Here is a 16,096-nt window from a genome sequence, read left to right as displayed (position 1 = left end):
AATTATATTTTCCTTTCCCTATCCAATGCAAAAATGAAGTAGTATTAATAAAGTTTCAGGCTTATTGTCCAAATTCAAGTTCACTGTCAAGGGCAGGGTATAAGTGCAATGAAAGTTAACTCTTTGCAGCAGCACTATACATTACAAACATGACTCACATGGGGGGGGGGACTCAATAGAAGAAAAAGCAATAATGTCTGAGAAGTGTTGGTTTATCAGGACAGTGCAAGTAGCTGATGGGAGATGGCATCGAGAAGAGGGTGTCACCTGGACAGTGTGGTTGTGGGGTGGTCCTTACTGATGGATGGCATTCTTCTGAGTTATTGACTCCTGTAGATATCCTTGATGGGTGGCTGGTGCTTTTGCTATCTGCCTGTATGCAGAAGCAGGGCCAAGCAGTCTAATTTTCCAAAAGTACAGGTGTGGGAGAGCTCAGTAAGTGCAGTTCATGGTGGTATAACCATGGTCAAGTATGTTGGGTCCTCTGGTGTTCCAGGTAGTAGTTCAGCGACGGTTTCTTTAAGCTGTTTGGTTTTGTGGTCTTCTGCAATGACAGAAAGTCTCATTGCCAGTTCATTTCTATTAATAATGGTGGTCAATTCCTCCAGTGCCAGCTTGCTGTCTGCCTGATGTGGATGAATACTGCAACCAAGGTAATGGCAGAGAACTGCCTCAGCAGATAGTGTAGATGACATTGACTGCCCAGTATTCCAGGTCAGGGAGCAAGAGTGAGACAAAACCACTATGTTCAAGCACCATGACGAGTTGATAAAGAAGCAAACACCACCACCTCTGCTTTAGCTGACACTATTGTTCAATCCCTCAGTAGAGGATAGAGTGTCATGTCCAAAGAGATGGAGAGGAGCTATGTCTCTGTAAAACAAAGTGCGCAGCAGTCTCCTAAGTCTCTGCTGCAGCAGTCTTGCTCTGAGGACCTCTAGCTTGTTTTCTAATCACTGCACTTTATCCAGGAGGTAATGGTAGAGAGGAGCATCTCAAGCCCTGGTACTTTAGTCTTGCCTGCAGTCTGCCCCAGCATCCAAGGTATCTGTCACAATGGAGGCCTCCATGATACCATCAGGTGTTGAACCATCTTTGTAGGTAGTTTGAAAATTGGACGTGGAGTGCAGAACAAAGAACATGGAACATTGCAATATCGTATGGGCCCTTTGGCCCACCATGTTGTGCTTACCTTGTAACCTACTCTACGGTCAGTCTAAACCTTCCTACATGGTCCTCCATTTTGGTCATATGGTTTGCTGAGTTTCTCTTATGATTGGAAGATTACTAATGAATTTAAATGGCTTAAAATATTGTTTATCACTGCAGTCATTGTACTGAAATTTTCAGCTTTAAAATGTAAGACGGAGTATCATAGCACTCCTTCCAGAGCTGGCTTAAAAGATCAACACTGTCCGGTGTCATTACGTTATATTGTCCTCCTGAATGGATAAAGACAGAAAATTTCTTTCCCTCAAGATCAGATAGATAGGTGTTTGTTTTTTTACAGCAATCCAGTATTTTACTATTACAGAGACTAGGTTCATTTAAGTATTTGAATTCAAATTCCACAGGTATCAAGGTGCAATCTGAATTGTCTATCAATGATCCAATGCCCTGGATTGTCATCCAGTAACAATCTAATACTGTAGTCATTAAATAAAATTCAGTGTCGTATATGGTGCTATACTACTTGTTACTAAAACATACTGATTTGGCATGATATAAATTAGTAGATGTGCAAAATGTAAAATTCTTAAGATTTTTCTACTATCATATACTGTACTAACATGTAAAGCCTATGAATCCAATCATAGGTTCTGACAATAAATAATATTTTAAAAAAAGTGTAGATTATCATATACAACAGAATATTTTTGAAATACAAATTAATGGCTTAAAAATTATTTTTAAGTTTGTGAAGGTATTTGCAGATTTCAAGCCAGGAAGCCTTTTCCAGAGGGACTTGAAATGCCATACAGGGTCTGCAGCACTGTCAAAGGTACAATCTTAAGGTGAACCACTAGGCAGAGCTCTCATGTGTTCCTTCAGACAGACAGAAGATTAACTAGCAATATTTTAAAGTAAAGCAGTCATATTCCCTGAAATTGTGCCAATTTTACTCATGAATCATCATGGTTTAAAGTAGATTATCTAGTCATTATGATGCTCCTGTCTGAGAACTGATGCACAAAATAATTGCCTTAACACTGCAACAACAATTTCACTTCACAAATTGTTCACTTGTAAAGAGTTTGGGGTGGCGTGACACTATTAATGTTACTTTCAAAAAAAAAGTTACTTTTAATTCATTGTTTGAGAGATATAGCATGGACCATGTCCTTCTAGCCAGCAAGCTTCACTCCCAGCAATCCACCTACTTAACCCTAGCCTAATCACAGGACAATTTAAAATGATCAACTAACCTACTAACCAGTGTGAGGAAACTAGAGCACCCAGAGGAAACCCACGTGTTCGTAGGAGGACATTCATTACAGACGGCACTGGATTAAAATCCAGACAGCAATCCCTCAAGATGTAGGTGTGTTGTGCTAACTGCAATGCTGCCATTCCACCCTCAATTTGCTGTTATAAATTGTTCACAAAATATATAAGCTTTTCCTAGTCATATGAATGTTGCCTCCCTACTGTGATGGTAATTCATAATTGCCCTCATATACGTGTAACATTTTTGTCAAACAATGGTATTCAGCTGAACAATTAAAAATGACCGGAATAGTTTCTGTTGCCATATGTATGCTACCTTACCATTCTGACTTGCCTTAATCTGGAGCATAAGCAATGATTAGTGATCAATGTGGTAGGAGATCCAAGGCTACCTGAGCCCCTATCTTTGAAATATGAGAAGTTAATCCAACCCGGAAGAAGTGTCAGAAAATGTAACTGGAACAATTCCAAAGGAGGGTGGAGTTCTGGCAGACACATTATCAAAACATGATAGCAGATGAATGTTTAACAAATTTACTTCAGACTGAAAAAGTTCTGTGAATGGGAGCACCAACAAGAAGGTAACACCATGGATGTAGCTGCAATGTGGGTGTATTCCTTTCTTTTTCTGGCTACTATTGATGTGGCTCACCACCAGACCACAACAGGTAAACAAATCTAATATGTTTATTGTGTTATACACTGTGGATTTCAGAGCAATGAAAATTAATTGAGTAATGCCTTGTGTAATGATGTAATCAAACAAATACGCTCACTGGGCATCTTCAAGTACATCAGGAAGATGGAATTCATTTTAGAGCACTTTACTGTTAATTTAATTGGCAAAGCATCTGTACATCTTTAAGATTTCCTGTATCTAACTTTGTCTAATATTCCTCAAATTATCTGTAAAATGTGTCTCAGTAGGAGAATGACTGCATAATACTGTATATTGAGTTGATTTTTAAAACTGATTTTTGACATAAAAACTGACCAAATGTAAAGACGGTGTGTGTATATGCGTATGTATATATATCTTTTGTAGCTCTCTCACCAGTCTTGTATACAAACTTGGCTTGTTCGCTAACTCTGCTAACAGCCATGTGACTCAGCGGTGAGAGATCCACCTTCCCTAAATGATATACGTATAGTGTCAATATGGTTGGGGTTCAAACATCCAGGAAAGTTGAGATGTTCCGATTAAGGAACATTGACTGTAACAATTGCTGTATAAATACTGACCCACGCGAAGTTATCGCTTGGCAGAAAATTAACAGATTGTACACTGGCATAAAACTACAAAGAAATATTTACCAAATTTACAGTTACAGAAAAATAAAAGAGCCATTACAGCTAAACCAGCCCAATGTGTACATAAGCATTGGGACTAATTTCTGGAGTATTGCTTTACTCAAATGCAAAACTCAGTCTGTGTGAAAGCACCCACCACAGCTTGAACTTCTCTCGAAGGCCATCTCAAACGAACTGGCTCTCAGAAGCATTGGACCTTCCTTGGTGCCATTCCATTGCACAAAGTACTTCTTACAGCGGGGACTCTCCTTCAAACGGCATTCTGCGGCATCTTCCCTTGTGCCCCGCTCCGTAGCTCCAGCCAAAAAAGACCCCAAACCAGACTACTGTCCTTCAGAAATCACTCCCATGCAGCATTTTCTGATGTTCTACTGGGCAGAAAGCTGCGCGCATACCAAGACAACCCTGAATAAGTATACCATTTTGGATACTGTTGGTGGGGTGACCTACCAGGAACAAGTTGCAGTGGTCCTGTCTCTGGCACTGAGGTTGGACCCTCGACTCAGAAGGGGAGGAGGGAAGAGAGGACAGTGGTAGTGATAGGGGATTCTGTAGTCAGGGGGCAGATAGGAGATATTGTGGGGGAGATCGGGAGTCTCGGATGGTATGTTGCCTCCCTGGTGCCGGGGTCCGGGACATCTCAGATCGGGTGCAGGTTATTCTCGAGAGGGAGGGCAAGAATCCAGATGTTGTGGTCCATGTAGGGACCAATAACGTGGGTAGGAAGAGTGAGGGGCTCCTGTGTAGTGAGTTCAGGGAGCTAGGTGCGAAGCTGAAGGGCAGAACCTCCAGGGTAACAATCTCAGGATTGCTACCTGTGCTACGTGCGAGTGAGGCGTGGAACAGAAGGATTATACAGATCAATACGTGGCTGAGAGGATGGTGCAGGATGGAGGGCTTCAGGTTTTTAGATAATTGGGCTTTGTTCCAGGGAAGGTGGGATCTATTCCGACAGGACGGTTTACACCTGAACTGGAGGGGTACTAACATTCTTGCAGGAAAGTTTGCTCGTGCTGCTTGCGAGGGTTTAAACTAAATTTGCAGGGGGCAGGGATCCAGAATGTGAGAGAGGATAGTGAGATGAAGTATAGAGGGCAGGTGGGGACTACACGGTTCCGGAATATTAAGTGTGAAGTAGAGAAAGGTGAGGCAGAACGAGTGATAAGGAGGATACATGTGCAGAGGGATGGTCTGACGGAGCATGGAGTTAAATGTTCAGAAAGAGTAAGTAAATTTAAGAAGGACAACAAAATTCAAGGGGCGTATAGCCCGGTGAGAGTTCGGGGAGCTGGGTTATGCACAATAGGCAGCGATTTAAACAGAGAGAGGAGAAATGGGTTAAAAATTCTATATCTGAACGCACGAAGTGTCAGAAATAAGGCAGATGAGCTTAAAGCTCAGGTGCGAATGGGTAACCATGATGTTGTTGGGATAACGGAGACATGGCTGCAGGGGGATCAGACCTGGGAATTGAACGTACAAGGGTATACGTGCTATCGAAGGGACAGAAAGGTGGGCAGAGGGGGTGGGGTGGCCCTGTTGGTGAGGAATGAGATTCAGTCCCTTGCAAGGGGGGACATAGAATCAGGAGAAGTAGAGTCAGTGTGGATAGAACTGAGGAACAGTAAGGGCAAAAAGACCCTAATAGGTGTTATCAACAGGCTCCCAAACAGTAGCATGGATATTGGGTGCAAGTTGAATAGGGAGTTAACAATGGCATGTGTGGCAAAGGAAATGTCACAGTAGTTATGGGGGATTTCAACATGCAGGTGAACTGGGAAAATCAGGTTGGTACTGGACCCCAGGATAGGGAGTTTGTAGAGTGCCTACGGGATGCATTTTTGGAGCAGCTTGTATGAGAGCCGACCAGGGATAAGGCTATTCTGGATTTAGTGTTGTGCAATGAACAGGATTTGATAAGTGATCTTGAAGTAAAGGAGCCATTAGGAGGTAGTGACCATAATATGATAAGTTTTTGTCTGCAAGTTGAAAGGGATAAGGGCAGATCAGAAGTGTCAGTATTGCAGTTGAACAAAGGAGACTATGGAGCCATGAGGGAGGAGCTGGTCAAAGTTGACTGGTCGGATATCCTAGCAGAAAAGACAGTGGAACAGCAATGGCAGGTATCCTTGGAAATAATGCACAAGGTGCAAAATCAGTTCATCCCCCGGAGAAGGAAAGATTCAAAGGGGGGAAAGTGGCCACAGTGGTTGACAAAGGAAGTCAGAGATAGCATAGCATTAAAAAAGAAGTATAACAGAGCTAAGGTGAGTGGGAAGACGGATGATTGGGAAATTTTTAAGGAGCAACAGAACTTAACTAAAAAGGCAATACGGGGAGAAAAAATGAGGTATGAACGCAAGCTAGCTAGGAATATAAAGGAGGATAGCAAAAGTTCTTTTTTAGGTATGTGAAGAGAAGGAAGATAGTTAAGAACAATGTTGGGCCTTTGAAGAATGAATTGGGAGAAATTGTTATGGGAAACAGAGAAATGGCAGACGAATTTAATAAGTACTTTGGATCTGTCTTCACTAGGGAAGACACAAGCAATCTCCCAGATGTATGGATGGGCCAAGGACATAGGGTAACAGAGGAACTGAAACAGATTGACATTAGGAAGGAAACGGTGATGAGTAGACTGATGGGACTGAAGGCTAACAAATCCCCAGGTCCAGATGGTCTGCATCCTAGGGTACTAAAGGAGGTGGCTCTGGAAATTGCAGATGCATTGGTGATCATTTTCCAATGTTCCTTAGATTCAGGATCAGTTCCTGAGGATTGGTGAATGGCTAATGTTATCCCACTTTTTAAGAAAGGAGGGAGGGAGAAGACAGAGAACTATCGCCCTGTTAGCCTAACATCAGTAGTGGGGAAGATACTAGAGTCCATTATTAAAGATGAAATAGCGGCATATCTTGATAGCAGTGATAGGATTGGGCCGAGCCAGCATGGATTTACCAAGGGTAAATCATGCTTGACTAATCTATTGGAGTTTTTTGAGGATGTAACCAGGAAGATAGACACGGGAGATCCAGTGGATGTGGTGTACCTTGACTTTCAGAAGGCATTCGATAAAGTACCACATAGGAGATTGGTGGGTAAAATCAGAGCTCATGGCATTGGGGGGAGGATATTGACATGGATAGAAAACTGGTTGGCAGATAGAAAGCAAAGGGTAGCAGTGAATGGGTGTTTCTCAGAATGGCAGGTGGTGACTAGTGGGGTGCCACAGGGCTCGGTATTGGGACCACAGCTGTTTATGATTTACATCAATGATTTAGAGGAAGGCATTGTGAATAACATCAGCAAGTTTGCTGATGATACTAAGCTGGGTGGCAGTGTGACATGTGATGAGGATGTTAGCAGAATTCAAGGTGACTTGGATAGGCTGGGTGAGTGGGCAGAAAATTGGCAGATGGTGTTTAATGTGAATAAGTGTGAGGTTATTCACTTTGGGAGCAAGAACAGGAAGGCAGATTATTATCTGAACGGTGTGGAGTTAGGTAAGGGAGAAATACAAAGAGATCTAAGAGTACTTGTTCATCAGTCTCTGAAGGTGAATGAGCAAGTGCAGCAGGCAGTGAAGAAGGCTAATGGAATGTTGGCCTTTATTACAAAGGGAATGGAGTACAAGAGCAAGGAAATCCTTTTGCATTTGTACAGGGCCCTGGTGAGACCACACCTGGAGTATTGTGCAAACAACAGGAATTCTGCAGATGCTGGAAATTCAAGCAACACACATCAAAGTTGCTGGTGAACGCAGCAGGCCAGGCAGCATCTGTAGGAAGAGGTGCAGTCGACACTTCAGGCCTGAATCGTCGACTGCACCTCTTCCTACAGATGCTGCCTGGCCTGCTGCGTTCACCAGCAACTTTGATGTGTGTTGCCTGGAGTATTGTGTGCAGTTTTGGTCTCCAGGGTTAAGGAAGGCCAACCTGGCTGTGGAGGGGTGCAGCGTAGGTTCACTAGGTTAATTCCTGGGATGTCCGGACTGTCTTACGCAGAGAAGTTAGAGAGACTGGGCCTGTACACGCTGGAATTAAGGAGATTGAGGGGGGATCTGATTGAGACATATAAGATTGTTAAGAGATTGGACAAGATAGAGGCAGGAAATATGTTCCAGATGCTAGGAGAGTCCAGTACCAGAGGACATGGTTTAAGAATAAGGGGTAGGTCATTTAGGACAGAGTTGAGGAGGAACTTCTTCTCCCAGAGAGTTGTGGAGTTGTGGAACGCGCTGCCTCAGAAGGCAGTGGAGGCCAATTCTCCAAGAAGTAGCTAGATAGGTATCTTATGGATAGGGGAATCAAGGGTTATGGGGACAAGGCAGGAACCGGGTATTGATAGTAGATGATCAGCCATGATCTCAGAATGGCGGTGCAGGCTCGAAGGGCCGAGTGGTCTACTTCTGCACCTATTGTCTGTTGTCTATTGAATACCTGGCACCATATTCTTAAATTGGAAAATGTGGCTCCTTATATTTGGCCCAAGCTAAAACACTCTTGCTAGCAGGACTTGCCACTTTTGCAGAATACCTCAGAGTAGCAGTAGAAATCTTGCCCAGGGCATTACAGTTTTTGTTTTTTTATTCGATTTCAACTTGTAGTTTGAAGATCCCACCTGATCAACAGATTACCACATTCTGAGGGGAAAAATTGCTTTTATCTAAATTAAGTTTCAAATAAATAGTGATTCTTTCCACTATTTGCTTTTCTTGAATGGCAGCTGAAAATACTATCATGTAGGCTTGAGCAATTTTTATCTTGTATTGCTTACTTCCTCGTGTAAAATGGACACTGATTTCAACTCCTTTGCTTGTGATGCACTGTCTCATCTAACTCGGAGCCTTTCAAATGCATAATGTCTCTGGAAATTTACTTTCATTCAAAGCCAAATATAATTTCCATGTGCAACGTCAAGCTTAAATGGTACATCGGGTGGTTATTGGTAGAAGGAAATGAAGAGTTTACATCTTTCTTTAAAGAGAGAATGACACACTCACACACCCACACACAGATGACGTATGCTGAGATGATGTAGAGTTATACAATTTTTGAGAAATGCCGCATGAACACAGGCTGTTTGACCGATTGAGTCCACACCAACTATCAGCCATTTTTAGATTGATCCTACTTTCATCCATTAATGAGGACAGAGTGGCTGATGAAGTTTCCATGCCCCCATGATAGTCTACATGATGAGTCACAAGTGCACTACGAGACTATGTGCTTAGCTCCCTGCTCTACTCAACTTGCACTTGTGACTGTGTGGCTAAGCACAGTTCCAATGCCATATTCATATTTGCTGATGACACCACTGTTGTAGGCTGAATTGAAGGTGGTGATGAATCAGCATATAGGAGGGAGATTGAAAATTGTGCCATGTCAACAACCTCTTACTCAACGTCTGATAGACCAAGGAGCTGATTATTGATTGCAGGAGAAGAAAACCGGAGGTTCATGAGCCTGTCTCATCAGAGGGTCAGCAACTTTAAATTCTGCAGTGCTATTATTTCAGCGGACCTGTCCTGGGTCCAGGGCAATTACAAAGGAAGCATGGTAGCACCTCTACTTAGGAGTCTTCAAAGACTCAGTATTGCATCTAAAACTTTGTCAAACTTCTATAGATGTTTAGTGGAGAGGATATTAAATGGTTGCACCACAGCCTGGGAAAACATCAATGCCTTTGAACAGAAAATGCTACTAAAAGCCGTGGATACAGCCCAGTCCATCATGGGTAAAGCCCTCCCCACCATTCAGCATATCTACACAAAATGTTGTTGCAGAAAAGTAGGGACCGCCACCAGCCAGAACATGCTCTCTTTTTATTGCTGCCTTCAGGAAGAAGGTACAGGAGCCTCAGGACTCTCACTACCAGGTTCAGGAACAGTTACTACTTCTCAGCCATCTTGAACCAAAGGGATAATGTCACTTGCCCATCATTGAAATGACCGAAGGAGCCAATTCGGCTGGTCATAATTACACTACCATCAGAATACTTCCGTTGTCATCTCGTGCCCGCACTTTGGCAATTTCCTTCACCTTGCTGTACATCTGCTCTTGGTATACAGGCAGAGACTGAGGTCTGCAGCACCAGTGGAGAGGACCACAAAGGTACGATCAAGGGAGGTGGAGTAGTGTTTTGAGGACTGCTTTTAATCAGAGGACCGAACTATATTCAGGGGTTATCTTTATATCTGAATGATTATGACAGAGTCATCAACAACTTCAAGGCTTGTGTGGATGAGTATGCGCCTTCAAGAATATATTGAATGTACCTAAATCAGAATGATGTAATTAAAATAATTGATTGTTTGTTACTTAAACCAGGAGATATAGTCTGCTGCAATTTAGATCTGTGGCTTTAAAGACTGGCAACCCAGAATTCTACAAGAGGTCCAAGTCTGACCTATAGAAGGCCATCACGAGGGTAATAAGGTAATTCTGTATGAAGTTAGTCACAATCGGACACACAACGGCTGCAACAGAGTTTGCATGCTGTTGCTTCCTATAAGGTGAAACCCAGCAGCATAAATAGTGATGCTTCACTCCCCCTGAGCTCAATGTCTTTTATTCACAGTTCAAAAGGGAGAACAATGCTACACCTGTGCGAATCCCCACAGTGTCTGGCAGCCCTATAATCTCTGTCTTGGAGGCCAACATCAGAACAGGGCATCAGGCCCCAATGGGATACCTGATAAGGTTCTGAAAATTTATGCCAACTAATTGGTTAGAATGTTCTAGAATACCTTCAGTCACTGTCTGATAGAAGAAGGCATCGATCACACCGGTGTCCAAGAAGAGCAGGGTGAGCTGCTTCAATGGTTATCTACTGAGATGAGGTGTTTAAAGAGGATTGTCATGGTCCGAGTTAGCCAAGAACCTGGACCCACTGTAGTTTTCCTACCATCACAACAGGTTTACAGCCAACACAAACTCATTACTTGTCCACTCGGCTTTTGAGCAACTAGATAGGAGCAACCCATACTGTAGGAGCCATGTATCTACTTTGGTTTCATTGTATTGTATTTTGTGTTGCATGCTTTTATTATGGATTACGGTAATCTGTCATGTAGGTTTGAGCATAGCAGAAGTAAATGAATATAGTCACGTATTCGCCCTTTGTGATGTTAGTTTAGTTAGAGAGGGGGTGAGCCAGGGAATGGGTATATAGTATTTTGTCAACCACTAATTTTGCTTTAATACATTAGTTTATTTATCTTCTGTCACAATTTTTGATCATTTATCTTTGCTGGTTTCATAATTAAGGATCAAACGTGTTTTTTTCCAACTTGGAACTCAGTTATTTGAAAGTGTGTCACACAGTGGTAATTCCCCTCACTTGGTCTCTCAGCAGTTTTCTTTGTTTATCAAGTTCCTGAGTTTCAACATCTGATGATCTATTCTGGGCCACATTGATACAATCACGAAGAAGCGAAGCCATTAGGTGTTTTGGTATGGCACCAAAGCCTGGCTCGTTTCTGCAGATATATGATGGAGAGCATTCTGACTGGCTACATCTCCACCAAGTATGGAGGCTTCAATACACAAGACTGAAAGAAGCTGCAGAGGGTACTGTGGAAGGTTATAGATTCAGCCAATTCCATCACAGGCACAACCTTCATCATCGACAAGATCTTTAAATGTGGTGCCTCAGGAAGGCAGTATTCATCAAGGACTCTCACCATTGAAGACATAATTACCACCAGGGAGGAGGTAAAGGAAACTGAAAACTCTCACCAACTGTTTTAGTAACAGATTCATCCCTGCTATCAGATTTCTGACTGGTCCACGTGCACTTATTTATTGTAATATAATAATTTTATGTCTTGCACTGTTCTTTTCCCTCAGAACAAATTTCATGACGTGCATCATTCATAATAAACCTGATTCTGACTCTGATCTGCTATTGGTATATAATATGAGAGACACAGGATAGATAAATACCCTATAATCTTTTCCGTGACTGTTCACAGATAGTTTGGCATTTGTCTCACTGGGTACTGATATTCTAGATCCTCTCAACTCTCCGGGGCTGGAGATTACTCAGTGTACCAAGGATCAGGATTCCCATACCCACTTCAAAACACCAGTCCCGTGGATCCACACTCCCTTCAATACCTTACCCCAGGTCCTGAGTTCCCACACTGCCTTCAATATTGTGGAGGGTAAACAGGGAAGTGAACTAGTCTTTGAAGTGTAGGTAGCTACAGTATAACCTCCCTTTACTGAGGGCACCCATGGCCTTCTATATTGGATAGAGCTTAAGACTGAGTTTAGAACCTTGTGGTCAGCAAACTCAATACCATTATGCTCCTACATGCCAAAGGTGTGCTGGTTGACAGATTGTTAGCAACTGTAAATTGCTACTATTGGTCCAAGAATTGAGGGCTATTGATGGGACAGTGATCAGCAAAAAAAAAAAAATGGGACTAATGCATTGAACTAAGGCACCAGTGTTCATATGCCTTATCTATGAGGACTGTCACACAGAGGAGGGGAGTCAGACATGATGGGAACCAGTGCAGAGAGACAGAGGGGTGTAAAATGAGGGTAGAAGCAAAAAAGTAGTAAGGTGAAAAGTAAAAGTGGCAGGCTGACAAATCCAGGGCAAGCATCAAAAAGGGCCACTTTTCAAGATAATTGTATAAGGGCTAAGAGAGTTGTAAAAGTGTGTCTGAAGGCTTTGTGTGTCAACGCAAGGAGCATTTGTAACAAGGTGGATGAATTAAAAGTGCGGATTGTTATTAATGAATATGATATAGTTGGGATCACAGAGACATGGCTCCAGGGTGACCAAGGATGGGAGCTCAACATTCAGGGATATTCAATATTCAGGAGGGATAGACATGAAAGAAAAGGAGGTGGGGTGGCATTGCTGGTTAGAGAGGAGATTAACGCAATAGAAAGGAAGGACATAAGCTGGGAGGATGTGGAATCGATATGGGTAGAGCTGCATAACACTAAGGGGCAGAAAGCGCTTGTGGGAGTTGTGTACAGGCCACCTAACAGTAGTAGTGAGGTTGGGGATGGTATTAAAAAGGAAATTAGAAATGTGTGCAATAAAGGAACAGCAGTTATAATGGGTGACTTCAATCTACATGTAGATTGGGTGAACCAAATTGGTAAGGGTGCTGAGGAAGAGGATTTCTTGGAATGTATGCGGGATGGTTTTTTGAACCAACATGTTGAGGAACCAACTAGAGAGCAGGCTATTCTAGACTGGGTATTGAGCAATGAGGAAGGGTTAATTAGCAATCTTGTCGTGAGAGACCCCTTGGGTAAGAGTGACCATAATATGGTGGAATTCTTCATTAAGATGGAGAGTGACAGAGTTAATTCAGAAACAAAGGTTCTGAACTTAAAGAAGGGTAACTTTGAAGGTATGAGCTGTGAATTAGCTAAGATAGACTGGCAAATGACACTTAAAGGGTTGACAGTGGATATGCAATGGCAAGCATTTAAAGGTTGCATGGATGAACTACAACAATTGTTCATCCCAGTTTGGCAAAAGAATAAATCAAGGAAGGTAGTGCACCCGTGGCCGACAAGGGAAATTAAGGATGGTATCAATTCCAAAGAAGAAGCATACAAATTAGCTTGAGGACTGGGAGAAATTCAGAGTTCAGCAGAGGAGGACAAAGGGCTTAATTAGGAAAGGGAGAAAAGATTATGAGAGAAAACTGGCAGGGAACATAAAAACTGACTGTAAAAGCTTTTATAGATATGTGAAAAGAAAAAGATTGGTTAAGACAAATGTAGGTCCCCTACAGACAGAAACAGGTGAATTGATTATGGGGAGCAAGGACAAGGCAGACCAATTGAATAATTACTTTGGTTCTGTCTTCACTAAGGAGGACATAAATAATCCTCCGGAAATAGTAGGGGACAGAGCGTCCAGTGAGATGGAGGAACTGAGGGAAATACATGTTAGTAGAGAAGTGGCGTTAGGTAAATTGAAGGGATTAAAGGCAGATAAATCCCCAGGGCCAGATGGTCTGCATCCCAGAGTGCTTGAGGAAGTAGCCCAAGAAATAGTGGATGTACTAGTGATAATTTTTCAAAACTCTAGATTCTGGACTAGTTCCTGAGGATTGGAGGGTGGCTAATGTAACTCCACTTTTTAAAAAAGGAGGGAGAGAGAAACCACGGAATTATAGACCGGTTAGCCTAACATCGGTGGTGGGGAAACTGCTAGAGTCAGTTATCAAAGATGTGATAACAGCACATTTGGAAAGCGGTGAAATGATCGGACAAAGTCAGCATGGATTTGTGAAAGGAAAATCATGTCTGACGAATCTCACAGAATTTTTTGAGGATGTAACTAGTAGAGTGGATAGGGAAGAACCAGTGGATGTGGTATATTTGGATTTTCAAAAGGCTTTTGACAAGGTCCCACACAGGAGATTAGTGTGCAAACTTAAAGCACACGGTATTGGGGGTAAGGTGTTGATGTGGATAGAGAATTGGTTGGCAGACAGGAAGCAAAGAGTGGGAATAAATGGGACCTTTTCAGAATGGCAGGCAGTGACTAGTGGGGTACCGCAAGGCTCAATGCTGGGACCCCAGTTGTTTACAATATATATTAATGACTTGGATGAGGGAATTAAATGCAGCATCTCCAAGTTTGCGGATGACACGAAGCTGGGCGGCAGTGTTAGCTGTGATGAGGATGCTAAGAGGATGCAGGGTGACTTGGATAGGTTAGGTGAGTGGACAAATTCATGGCAGATGCAATTTAATGTGGATAAATGTGAAGTTATCCACTTTGGTGGCAAAAACAGGAAAACAGATTATTATCTGAATGGTGGCCGATTAGGAAAAGGGGAGGTGCAACGAGACCTGGGTGTCATTATACACCAGTCATTGAAAGTGGGCATGCAGGTACAGCAGGCGGTGAAAAAGGCGAATGGTATGCTGGCATTTATAGCAAGAGGATTCGAGTACAGGAACAGGGAGGTACTACTGCAGTTGTACAAGGCCTTGGTGAGACCACACTTGGAGTATTGTGTGCAGTTTTGGTCCCCTAATCTGAGGAAAGATACCCTTGCCATAGAGGGAGTACAAAGAAGGTTCACCAGATTGATTCCTGGGATGGCAGAACTTTCATATGATGAAAGACTGGATGAACTAGGCTTATACTTGTTGGAATTTAGAAGATTGAGGGGGGATCTGATTGAAACATAAAATCTTAAAGGGATTGGACAGGCTAGATGCAGGAAGATTGTTCCCGATGTTGGGGAAGTCCAGAATGAGGGGTCACAGTTTGAGGATAAAGGGGAAGCCTTTTAGGACCGAGATTGGGAAAAACTTCTTCACACAGAGAGTGGTAAATCTGTGGAATCCTCTGCCACAGGAAACAGTTGAGGCCAGTTTATTGGCTATATTTAAGAGGGAGTTAGATATGGCCCTGGTGGCTAAAGGGATCGGGGGTATGGAGGGAAGGCTGGTACAGGGTTCTGAGTTGGATGATCAGCCATGATCATACTGAATGGCAGTGCAGGCCCGAAGGGCTGAATGGCCTACTCCTGCACCTATTTTTTTCTATGTTTCTATGTGAATTTATAAGTCTAATGGCTTATAGACAAAAGCTGTCCCGTAGCCTGTTGGTGCTGGCACCGTTTGCCAGACAGAAGCAGCTGAAACAGTTTATGGTTGGGGTGACTGGTATCCCCAATTATCTTCCAGGCCTTCTTTACACACCTGCTGCTGTAAATGTCCTCAATGGAGGGAAGTTCACATCCACAGGTGCGCTGGGCTGTCAGTACCACTCTCTGCAGTGTCCAGCGATAAATGTTGGTGCAGTTCCCATACCAGGCGGTGATAGAGCCAGTCAGGATGCTCTCAATAATGTCCCCGTAGAAGGTCTTGAGGATCTGGGGACCATACCAAACTTCTTCAGTCGTTTGAGGTGGAAGAGATGTTGTTGTGCTTTTTTTTTTGCCACCTGGCTGGTGTGTCAGTCCAGATGAGATCTTTGGTGATGTGTACACTGAGAAACTTGAAACTATTCACCCTCTTAACTGCAGACCCATTGATGTTGACTAGGCCAAGCCTGTCTCCTTTTCTCCTGTAATCCACAATCAGCTCTTTTGTTTTTTTGGACATTGAGGGAGAGGTTGTTATGCTGGCACCACTGTCAGGGTGTCAACCTCTCCTCTGTAGACTGTCTTGTCACCACTAGAAATAAGGCTGATCAATGATGTGTCATCTGCAAATTTGATCAGTAGATTGGAGCTGTGTGTGGCAGTAAAGTTGTGGGTGTAAACTGAGTACAGGAGGGGACTTGGGACACAGTCCTGGGTAGCTCCTGTGTTGAGGGGCAGAGGTGAGGGAGC

General features: G+C 43.0%; 1 protein-coding gene across 1 annotated transcript in view; it reads left to right on the top strand.

Moving 5' to 3' along the window:
* Window positions 1-2,993: 2,993 nt before the first annotated feature.
* The window catches only part of LOC140197012 (uncharacterized), a 94,361-nt gene continuing 81,258 nt past the window's right edge, over window positions 2,994-16,096 (top strand). Inside the window, exon 1 of the mRNA XM_072256945.1 lies at window positions 2,994-3,116. Within this exon, the coding sequence (XP_072113046.1) occupies window positions 3,038-3,116 (79 nt within the window). The 5' untranslated portion in view covers window positions 2,994-3,037. The remainder of the gene's footprint in view (window positions 3,117-16,096) is intronic.

The sequence above is a fragment of the Mobula birostris genome, chromosome 4, assembly GCF_030028105.1.
Source record: "Mobula birostris isolate sMobBir1 chromosome 4, sMobBir1.hap1, whole genome shotgun sequence".
In the NCBI taxonomy this organism is placed as follows: domain Eukaryota; kingdom Metazoa; phylum Chordata; class Chondrichthyes; order Myliobatiformes; family Myliobatidae; genus Mobula; species Mobula birostris.
Note: the sequence above shows the minus strand (reverse complement) of the source record. Positions and strands in the feature narration are given on the sequence as shown.